The 10,835-nt window shown below is 43.2% G+C and overlaps 2 protein-coding genes across 4 annotated transcripts; one reads left to right on the forward strand and one right to left on the reverse strand.

Annotated features, from left to right (window-relative positions):
• The first annotated feature begins 654 nt into the window (after positions 1 to 654).
• Positions 655 to 7,498, forward strand: LOC115687426 (importin subunit alpha-4-like). 3 transcript variants are annotated; one of them, XM_056309397.1, is made up of 10 exons: positions 658 to 1,496; positions 2,421 to 2,517; positions 2,622 to 2,713; positions 2,828 to 2,959; positions 3,070 to 3,253; positions 4,242 to 4,407; positions 4,670 to 4,748; positions 4,991 to 5,119; positions 5,656 to 5,783; positions 6,476 to 7,498. In XM_056309397.1, exons 1-10 carry the CDS (start codon positions 1,305 to 1,307, stop codon positions 6,828 to 6,830), a joined length of 1,554 nt encoding a protein of 517 aa, XP_056165372.1. In that variant the 5' UTR covers positions 658 to 1,304; the 3' UTR covers positions 6,831 to 7,498. The 3 variants fall into 3 exon arrangements, with proteins under 3 accessions (XP_056165373.1, XP_056165372.1, XP_056165374.1); XM_056309399.1 differs by having other exon boundaries at positions 1,356 to 1,496; positions 2,409 to 2,517; XM_056309398.1 differs by lacking the exon at positions 4,991 to 5,119 and having other exon boundaries at positions 655 to 1,496.
• A 786-nt stretch (positions 7,499 to 8,284) lies between these two features.
• On the reverse strand, positions 8,285 to 10,404 carry LOC115687427 (acidic leucine-rich nuclear phosphoprotein 32-related protein 1). The gene is made up of 2 exons (XM_030612986.2): positions 9,871 to 10,404; positions 8,285 to 8,901 (listed from the first exon to the last, which is right to left on the reverse strand). Exons 1-2 carry the CDS (start codon positions 10,261 to 10,263, stop codon positions 8,644 to 8,646), a joined length of 651 nt encoding a protein of 216 aa, XP_030468846.1. The 5' UTR covers positions 10,264 to 10,404; the 3' UTR covers positions 8,285 to 8,643.
• Positions 10,405 to 10,835: the final 431 nt, after the last annotated feature.

Raw genomic sequence — 10,835 nt, forward strand, 5'->3', positions numbered from 1 at the left:
TTCATGCTCACGTGCCTAGAACGCGTTTATCGATGACCTGATTATATTTTGGTGTAAACGCACACGATTAGTAAGACGAAAGGAGTCTGCTAGCGATAGGCTGATAGCCACCCCCTCCCCACCACTTGGGACACTCTCTCTCTCTCTCTTCATGCAAAGAGGAGTAATTAGCGAGAGAGAGAGAGAGAGACTAAAAAGAGCCTTTAGTATTGTGTCTATTTGGTCACCTCCAATTAATGTAACTAATGACCTAAATAATTATGATTGCAACAATCTCTCCTCATCATATGTTCCTCCACTCCCATTCACTCTTTGATTAGGAGATCTATGTTCGATTCATATGTATTTTAGGGAGAATGACGCGCGGAATTTTTGTCCATTTTTTTTCAATCAACTACTTAACTTTTTTTTTATTTAATTGAGTATCTCGACTTTTAAGATTTAATTCAATATAGCGTCCCTGTTGAATGCACGAACGAAAATTGCTAAAATGGAACTAACACACCATTAAATCGGTAGCTAAACATCCATGCGGACACCCGACGTATTCTTCTGGGATGATGCCACGTCAGCAACATACGGATAAATATTAATTGGATGATTAGTATCAATTCTCTTTGACTAAAATTGTGCAATTTGTTCTTTCAATGAAAGAAAATCCCAACCACTGCGGCAGCAAGCCACCATAGCCACCCTTGAACACCACCATTGCGCTAGAGGTCGCCCCTTGAACACCCACCATGACCGCTCCAGCCTCTTCGAGCTCACTGATTTCTCCATGGCCACCGCGACGTCGACGTTGACGGCCATGGAAGGGCCGTCGCCACCGTTTGGAACCGCCGGATTCGATCGAGCTGGACGCCGTGTGCCGCCGCCACGATCTTGGCTCGTCTCGAAGTGAATTGTAGTTCAGCCGCCGTGGGCTCGACCGCTGCCGCCCTCGCCCCTATTTGGGCTCCGTTTTCATTGCTCTCTCTCGCTCGTAACGGTAGGGAGGCAGGAAGGATCGACGACCCTCTCCCGCGGCAGAAAAGTCAAACTGACAAGACATCGCGCTATCATGAGTGGCGACTGTTCCACTCCCTCTCCCAACATTTTCTCCACTCTGCACGAAGCCCGAGGCTGTCTTGGTCCTCGTCTTGCTGTTATTTTATCCAACAAAAGTAGCTTTCCCACGCCCATTTGCCATAGTCTCTCTCTGCATCCGCCCTTTTCTCCACTGATCACTTTCTTGGAGGTTGCCGACGACAGACCCACGATCGAGGAGGACCTTGGACAGACGGAGCGGGTGGAGGAGTGAAGCAATGTCTCTGAGACCGTCCAGCGCGGCGCGCAAGAACGGGTACAAGAAAGCAGTGAGCGGAGACGAGGCGAGGAGTAAGAGGGAGGAGAAGCTGGTGCAGATCAGGAAGAGCAAGAGGCTTGACAGTCTCAAGAAGCGACGTAATGGGTCGCTCCTCATTGACAATGCGCACCTCCATCATCTTCAACCCAAGGTCTTCCTTTTTCCTTTTCTTCTCATCTTGCATTTTTCTTTTGTATGTTAATTCGTTCTACCGTTGTTTAGTGTGCTCTATCAGTCTTTGCATCTTGCCCAGCGTTTGATTGTGTTCAATTGTTGTTGACTTCCCTCAGTTGCTCTTTATTTTCTGGAGTGCGTTTGGGTCACTGTGTAACTTAGTTTTCTGGGTGAGTCATAGTTCTTGTTGATGGTAAAGACTTGTTATTTATAGAAACTAAAATGCTGGGGGCGAAACAAGAAAAAGAAAGGAGAGGAATGGGGTTGATTGAGCGAGGCAATAAAGCAATCTGGAGCACTTGCTTTAGGCAGAAACAGAAAAGGTGGGCCTGCGAAATGCGACTTTCATCCCCTGAAATAGTTTTGGGTTGGTCCTTAGAGGGTTTGGCTCCATCAAGAGAGTCCTGGCTTTTCACAATCCATTAATAAACTTTGAGACTGGTTGACCAATTATGTGCGTGCTGGTGCCGTCTTCTGCGATATATGGTCAAGATAAAAGGAACTGAATTGGGAACAGAGTTTTCACGTTAATTAAAAGAGTCTGGCAAAGAAGAAAAAGTTCGAGAGAGAGTTGGGTTTTTACCTGATTTCATTATCACACATCACACAATAGATTCAGTGGGATTCTTGATCACCGACATCATCAAACGCGAGCAACAACAACAGCCTCACCAATTCCAACCCCATCGATCAAAACCTGTTGAAAGTGGCGGGGCAACTGCTAAATTACCTCAGTTAACATCAAAAAATCAAAATGTAGTTCTATTTCGATGACTAACATGGAATGAGGCTTTCGCATTCATCAGCCATTACTGCAGAATGTAGTACTATCCATTGAAAACAAGTCATCTGTGGATATGCTAATGTCGGGTCAATAGTTTCTGACCAGTGTTCATGACAGTTGGAACATCTTTCGCTGATGGTTCAAGCAGTGTTATCGAGTGATTCTATCCGGCAGTTAGAAGCAACCACACAGTTCAGGAAGTTATTATCGACTGGTAATTTCGAAGCCCTCTTTCCTTCCTCCTTTAATTGTTTTACCTTAGCTTGATTGTCGTCGGAATGTTTGCATGATCAATGTCGAAATCATATATTTGCGAAGATCAGTGCCTTCCGATCGACGAGGTTGTCGGAGCAGGAGTCATCCCTCGATTCGTGCAGTTCCTTGATGAGTATCGTTTTCCTCAATTACAAGTATGGTCCTTTTAGTTTCTATCAATGTTCTTTCACTGAGATCTTAGTTCTTGCAGGCAAAAGGAAATCATTTACGTCATTTGCCATGATGTCATAATCTTTCTTCATCTTCAGATTGAGGCTGCGTGGGCGTTGGCCAATATAGCTTCTGGGAGACTAGATCACATACAACTCATCATCCAACTCGGTTCTATCCCTAAATTTGTGCGACTTCTTAGCTCTTCTGTTGCTGATGTTCGAGAACAGGTTGGGTTTTTTGTTTTACCTCATAACAATTCTTTGAGTTGATTTCTTAAAAAAAATTGGTGAATATGATGGATGAGATGATTTAACCTAGATTCCCATGAATCAAGCAGGTTGTCTGGGCACTGGGAAACATTGCCGGTGACTCGCCAAATTGCAGGGACCATGTGTTAAGTGGAGGCGCTCTAGTCCCACTATTGGCTCAATTAGATGGACATCCAAAGTTGGCCCTGATAAAATGCACTACTTGGACTTTATCCAACTTATGCCGTGGGAAGCCTCCGCCTCCATTTGAACAGGAAAGGAATCGTTGTTAATTTCTGTAGTCGTCAAAATCTGGTCCGAAACATCAATGGCAAGTCACATTTTTTGTAGAAATGAATCGTGGACCATAAGATTTGCTGATGAGATCTAGAATAGCTGAAAAAGGAAGTGCAGCTCCTCAAAACTACACATTTTGGGATTTACAAAAATAAATTCAATATAACATGTTTAATCAAACTTTATGAGAATCAATTGTAGTTTAAAGGTAAAACAGGAAGTTGTCAAGTGCAATTCTTTCATTACCCATAAGTACTCTCTCACACACACATACATGCACACACACACAAACACAAAGCAGATTCGACCAAAAAAAAAAAAACACAAAGCAGATTCAAGTAATGTCTCCCTTGACTGAGAAGAGTAATGATGTTGACCCTGTGATGACTTTTGATTGTTCAAGAAATGATTGGAGAAGTTATATTGCCCTCTTCATTATTTGTTCTAATGGACTATAAGAGAATCGAGGGAAGGAAAAGAAATGTTGCTTCTTAGTTCATGGCAAGGAAGGGGTATCAAAATGTGACTTTTATACCTAATGCATTAGTATGTCTATTATGAGGATTTTAGTCCCGATCGAGCGGTTTAGCCGATTTAGTAGTCGAATTTCAAGTTAGAATCACATGCGATTTAAATCTTAGTTAGTACATCTTTAAGTTGTTAGAATGAGACAAACCACAAAGGTTTGGTAGAAATCAACAAACTGAGGCTCTTCAGTGAATTTCACCATATCATTGAGTCCCCGTGCTTCGATTGTTAACTGAACCTGAGTTGTGAAAGAATCATGACTGAGACAAAGGATTCTGCTCCAACACACCTTCGAGTTTGATCATCTTATACTATTGAGTTGAACGTGAACTTGAGTCAGATAATTTAATGGTTACAATTTCCGATCCTGTCTTTCAGAATTCTAAAATAGTTTATTAGTTTATTTGGAGGATTATGATTTGTCTTTGCTGCATTTAGGTTAAGCCGGCCTTGCCAGCCCTCAGGCACCTCATTAATTCAGAAGATGTAGAAGTATTGATTGACGCGTGCTGGGCTCTATCTTTTATTTCTGATGGCTCAAATCAGAATATCCAGTTTGTGATTGAAGCAGGAGTTTGTCCACGGCTTCTAGAACTTCTCGTGTAAGATGATATATATGGGCCGTCTAGCATGGCAAAAGAATGTCGGGTTTGCTACATATATATTTCTAGTCTGGGCATGCAAATACAGAAGGCCAATTTGTAAACGGAGCATAGTAAAATGGTGAAACACTTAAGCTTCATGAATACTGATAGGGTCTTGGTATATACAAAGCGACACTAGGGCGGATATCTCACTTAAGGATTCCATTTTTTTTTTTTTGTGTCAATTCACTTTCTTTTCTCATATGTGGTTCGTTTGCAGGCATCCATCACCTAAGGTCCTGGTACCGACTCTTCAGGCTTTGGGGAACATTGTGTCAGGCAACGATGCTCAGACTCAGGTCTTTCCATCTCCCTTATATGGCTGAAAATACTAAACGTAGTTCAGTCTTTTGAAAGCATTAGGTCTTTTAGAATCCCAGCAGCACAACACGCATCTCCGATTATCTCTGAACTTGAAGTAACTGCATTCATGTGACTGATGTTTTTGACTTGTTTCATTGGTCTTGGGATTCGTAGATACTTTCCAAGATTAAACCAAGCTTCCTTTATCCTTACCTAAAGACTTGATTTTCGGTTGCAGTTTGTAATTGACAATCAAGGACTGCCTCCTTTATATCAAATTCTGACAAAGAATTGTGAGAGGAGTGTCAAGAAAGAAGCTTGTTGGGTAATTTCAAATATTACAGCGGGTAACAGAAGTCAAATTCAGGCAAAACCTCTATCCGACGATAGCATAGTATATTGTATTGACCATTGAATATGAAATAAGTGTCTATTAAGACCTTTTTGTAGTTGCTTTTGATTGTTTGTGCTGTTGTAAATTACTGTCCCGTCATTATCCTGAATTCCTGGGTGAATCTTCCTATAATTGATGGTACCTTGTCACTTATCCCTGGACAGAGCAGTCTCTCCTTCAATGAAGTAATTGTTTTCACTTTTGATTTTCTTGTCAAGGAACCTCCAATGTATTTCAAAAGTACATTTCAAGATCGAATGCCAGAATTATCACTCTTTCCCCTTTTGTTTGTTTTTAAATTTTTTAAAAGGAGCTTTTGCTTATCTGATAGATCTATAACATTGCCAGACAAGTCAGGATCTTAATCCCTAATGATAACTTGATCAACCTGTATGGATTTTGCTATCAGACATAGCATTTTAATTATGAAGTTGACACTCTTAAGAAATATTTCCATAGGTCATTGTGCTTGCACAAACTTGTAAAAACGGTTTTATTGTCCTTTTCAGGCTGTGATGGAAGCAAACATCATCCCTCCTGTTGTGAGCCTTCTTCAACATGCCGAATTTGAAATTAAGAAAGAGGCTGCATGGGCTATTTCAAATGCCATCTCTGGCGGGTCCCATGAACAAATTCAGTATGTCTATTATCTACATTTACTCTGCTCCAACACAACATGTGGAACCTCGTGCTGGTTATCACCCAAAAGATGGAAATCATGCCCATACTGTTCCCGTTGCGATTCATTTTTTATAGCTGAAGAGAATTAAATGTCTGTAGCTCATGTCTATGTCTAAACTAACTGGTTAGTTACTTTGAGATTGTCATTCTTGTCGTCTTCTGCTAGTCATATGGTTTGTCTAGGGTTGTTTCATCCCTTTACCTACGAGGATTGATGAAGCAGGGAATGCAATTCCAATTCATGTTGACTGCACTTGCAGAGTAAGGAAAAAAAGGAAAGTCTCACTAGAAAAAATATAATCGGCAGTTCATTTTTCAGTTGTTAAATGTATTATGCAGTAATGTGTTGTCGGAGATCATAATGGATCCATCCATTACGCAAGCGGATTGTGGTAGTGTTCAATGTCCAAACACTTCAAAGCCCTCTCTCACGCACATGCTGTTACTAAACCAAATCCAGAAGTGTGGAAATGATTTGAAATGAAGTGACAGCGACAGTGATGGCAGGGGAGGGTTGGATGATATCAAATTGAATTATCCGACTGCATCTGATTAGCTTAGAGATTTATATTAGTAGATGGAAGTGTGAGTTCTTGATTGAACACTTCAACATGATTTACAGAATTTCGACCTTTGTTGTTTTTGCAGATACTTGGTGAGCCAGGGTTGTATCAAGCTGCTCTGCGATCTCCTTATTTGCTCCGACCCTCAGATCATAATGGTGTGCCTAGATGGTGTGGAAAGCATTCTAGAGAGCGGTGAAACAAACAAAGAACGGGGTATTTTCCAGGTCAATGTATATTTGCGCATGATTGATGAATGTGAGGGGTTGGACAAAATCGAGGACCTCCAGAGTCACAAGAACAACGAGGTCTATGAACAAGCCGTGAAGATTTTGGAAAAGTATTGCAACAAGGAGGAAAATGAAGAAGAAGAAGAATTACATAGCATTTATTTTGGAGCTGACACGGGATTTAATATTGGAAGACTCAGTCTCTCCTGATCGGCACTTTGCTTTGTGAGAAGCTTTTTGTTGTTTGGCTACGAAAAGATGCACGCAGTTGCAAGGTGATGCTGTTCTGATCTGTTGTTCACTGCTTGTTGCTATTGCAGAGGATAACTGTGGCAGCACATTAGTATCATATGCTACTGCTAGGCTGGTATGTCTCACTTGTGTTTACTCGTTTTTTACCTTAGTAGTTTTGGTGCAACATCACGTCGGGGAGGAATCCCAGAGGAAACATATTAGTTGTGGACGAGGGGAATGCTCCTTGAAGCATGTAAGTCTATATAACACTATCCATGGTAACAAGCAAACGTTGCAATGCTTTACTGGCTAGCCATGGTCAATCGAGAGAAATTAATCCTCCTCGAGCAGTGTCAGATGACTAGGGCATTGAGATCTGTGAGAACCAGATGACATGATGCATGGCTTCTTGCTTGGTAAGTAACCGGCATTGATTAGAATTTTTCTTTAGCTAAAACACTTACAGATGTTTTCTGAGGAGGGCTAGTTTCTCTTGGCCGATCTTATGGATGGCATCGATTAGCTAGCAAAACATGTGATGTTACTTACGGACAGTGTTATACATGAATTTACATTTGTTTGTAACAGGAAAAATACTATGCTAAGTTTTTTTTGTCAAGAGTAAACTGTTTCAGTTCCTCTGTGTACTAATGTTGCTGTGGAAGCCCTCTGGTATGTTTGTAAATGAAGGTAAACGTACAAATATGGGTAATTTAGTTGAAGGCACCGAAGGAATCGCGGCCAACGCAATTTGTGGTCGCTAGATTCGATAATGAGGACTTATACTTGAAAGATTAATGTGTGCGGGGACTCCTTTATTCAAAACTATAGAATGGTGAAAACGAAAGAAACATAAACCATCGTGAAGGTCGGAACTCAGAAACTCAACTTTAGTAAATAAGTGTGAGTTAGGGTTGGAGGGTCATCACCTACATCTACATTGCATCTGTAAGGAGATTCGGGACTTGGTTAGGGACATACCGGTGACGTAGCAACCGAGTCCACCGCTAGACAACCATCCTAGAAGCCAACTCGAAGTTGATCCTTGCTCGGTCAATCATTGTTCGCGGGTCGAATTCATCTGTCGATCATCAGTTAGAAAAATAAAATCTCGACTGGTTTAACGTTCAAAAAAGCTCTTTGCAGCTGCACCTTAGTTTGAAAAAAGGAAGCTCTTCGTGTGGATTTGTCATCATCTTGAACATATCACCGCAAAGGGATGGCGCATCCGCTTGGAACACACACTCAATCGAAAAAGAAAAAGAGAAACTGACCATGCTGACATCCAAGTCGAGCTTCGCCAAAAATCATATTCATCTTAATGAACCGAGAAAATGGCCAAAAAGACAGGGAAAGTGGGAAGGTAAGGTGTCGAGATAGAGACATACCGCACGTTCAAAAGACCCACATAAAAGGACGATTTAGGACCCTAACCAGAGAAACTCTTAAATTATAGGAAAGAAAACCCTACAAAACATAACTGTGTCCAATGAAATGTTCCCGAATCTCCTAAAACTTACACAAGGAGTCACATGTCTAAATCAGCTTGTTGCAACACAGTTTTGTCGAAACCCCATGTGACTATGCATTCGACCATACAAAGAGTTATGCTCTTCATCCTAAATGCACCTTGAGGATACAAGCGACCCAAAAGAAAAAAAGCTTACTCCAATTGAAAACCTGCTATCTTTTTTTTTTCCCTGCTGCAAAGAGGGGGCTTTGAGAGAGAAAATAGAGAGTCAAATAAGTCAAAGTCATTGCTCAGACCAGGAAGGGCCACGCCCTCGGCCTATCGCTTGGAGGGTCTCTCATCATCCTCTCCCCCATCGTCGCCGCCGTCGTCGTCGTCAGAGTTGTCCCTATCCGATCGCTTCCTCTTCGGAGGAGCCTCGACCTTCCCGCCAGCATTGTCCCCATCCCTGTCTTCCTCGTCCTCTTCGTCGACGTCTTCTTCCTCGCCATTCTCCTCAGGCTCGAAGTCGCTCGCGTCCTCCTCATCCTCGGGACGACCCACAGGCCTGACTAGGTACTCAGTTCCCAATTCCTCCTACAGAATTCATTTGCATCAGTAAGCAAGGCTTAAGCGAAAGGACTCAGCATAAACTCGAGATGCACCAGTCTTATTTATTTATTCATTTTCCTTTTCCCACTTCGAATCCTAGATTTAGAGATCTATCAAGCTTGAAAGCTCGAAAATTCGAACGTTCTCGCGATTGTCACTTCTCTGAGAAGCAAACAAGAAACACCCATTTCAATCTTTGACTGCCCTTCCACTTAAATCCCATTTTTGAGTTGAAGCATTCAAGAATCTGTTTTCAAAAGGTCAGATACCTGGAAAAGATCCAAGTAATCGGTAGACGGAACAAACCGAATTCATCCGGTAAAAAAAGATTGCAAATTTTTCAGCAAAGATCCCTGGATATCTTGAAGGACCCAAGAAATTTGCAAGATCGAAGCAGTCAAAGGTTCCAAAAATCACGCAGATGCAAAGATCAGATACCAGGGTGCTAGGAACTTAGGATTTCACCAATGAACAGAGCTCAGAACAGACGGTGAAAGATTGAACCCTACAGAGAAACAATCCACAAAAGAGAAATTCATAGAACAGTGGAAATTGAAAATCCAGGATCTCAATACTCGACACAACAGCCCCGAAAAAACCATTCCCGCAATTTCATGTACTAGCGTGCCCAAATTCCTAGCCTCGAAGATAAACCCTAGATACGTGAATCCAGTGGACGAGATGCTGCTTCGCTCACGCGGATCTCTCTCTCTCATCCTGTTTCCATGATGCAACCTACTCGATCTAGAACAGCATAGCAGGGAGAGAGGATTCTGACACGAGAAAGATGAAATTTTTCTGAACTCGAACTGATACGACTACTGGTAAAGCAACGATTTTTCAACAGCCATATAGGAAAGACGCACAAGCAATTCTCAAGCATAGCTACGAATCGAACCAACAAGTTAGCTGAGCTTAAAGCGGAACCGCCAAAGATTCAGGTCATTAGATTACCTCATCTTCAGCCTCCTCATCGTCGTCGTCGTCGTCATCGTCGTCATCGCCGCCGTCGTCGCCCTCGGCGTCGTCATCCTCGTCGTCGTCGTCGTCATCGTCGTCGCTGTCGCCGCCCACCGCCACGGGCCCACCGGACGCGGGGAAGACCTCCTGCACGTCGTCGTCGTCCTCCTCGTCGCCATCGCCATCCTCTTCGTCGTCGTCGTCGTCCTCGCCGCCGTCGCCGCCGCCGTCGCCCTCCTCCCCGCCGTCCTCCTCCTCCCCCGCGCCGCCGCCCTCCACGCCGTCGTTCTCCTCCTCGTCCCCGCTGGAGACCTCAATCTCCTCCTCCTCCTCCTCCTCCTCCTCCTTCTCGACGAACGCTATCTCTTCTTCCTCCACGAGCTTCATCTCCGGGGAAAGAGAGAAAGGACAAAAAGTCGCCTGGGGGAACTTTCTCGGGAAAATTTTGCAGAACGGAATTTCCAGGGAAAAAAATCAAAATTCGCGAAAATTAAGAAAAAACAGGAGAGAGAGAGAAAGAGAGAGAGGAAGAGAGACAGAGAGAGAGAGAGAGAGAGAGCGAAGGAGCCTCTGTGCGTTTGTTCTAGCATCGGCCCTGAGGCCGGATCTCGGCCGTCGAAAGGAAACCCGGACGCGGATCGATGACGTGGCGATCGATCGGAGGGTCCACGTTCGAGGGCCTGTATCTAGGGTTGATGCCGGCTTTGCGGCGCCCTCATGGCCCTGGGCAGGCACGTGCCTGTCACGTGGAGAGATATTTTCCGGTTTGGGCTTCTGTTGAACGGCCCATGGGCCATGGGCTAGTTTCTATCCTGGGCCTGTGGTGCCATTTATCGTTAGTGATCAGCTTAATCAATATGAAATTAATATATGAAGATTTCATAATTTCATTAAAAAGAAGGTCGTGAATAAAAACATCTCGAGCTTAATTCCAATAGACCACGATGATCGAAACGACA

The sequence above is a fragment of the Syzygium oleosum genome, unplaced genomic scaffold, assembly GCF_021117445.2.
Source record: "Syzygium oleosum isolate NSW1041296 unplaced genomic scaffold, Sole_v2.1 Sole_v2.03, whole genome shotgun sequence".
Lineage (NCBI taxonomy): Eukaryota > Viridiplantae > Streptophyta > Magnoliopsida > Myrtales > Myrtaceae > Syzygium > Syzygium oleosum.

Coding starts and splice junctions, on each gene's coding strand:
- LOC115687426 (XM_056309397.1), top strand. CDS start 1,305: ATGTCTCTGAGACCGTCCAGCGCGGCGCGCAAGAACGGGTACAAGAAA. Junction 4,408..4,669: donor CGGCTTCTAGAACTTCTCGT/GTAAGATGATAT, acceptor GTTCGTTTGCAG/GCATCCATCACCTAAGGTCC. Junction 5,120..5,655: donor GTAACAGAAGTCAAATTCAG/GCAAAACCTCTA, acceptor TGTCCTTTTCAG/GCTGTGATGGAAGCAAACAT.
- LOC115687427 (XM_030612986.2), bottom strand. CDS start 10,263: ATGAAGCTCGTGGAGGAAGAAGAGATAGCGTTCGTCGAGAAGGAGGAG. Junction 8,902..9,870: donor ATGAGGAGGCTGAAGATGAG/GTAATCTAATGA, acceptor TGAATTCTGTAG/GAGGAATTGGGAACTGAGTA.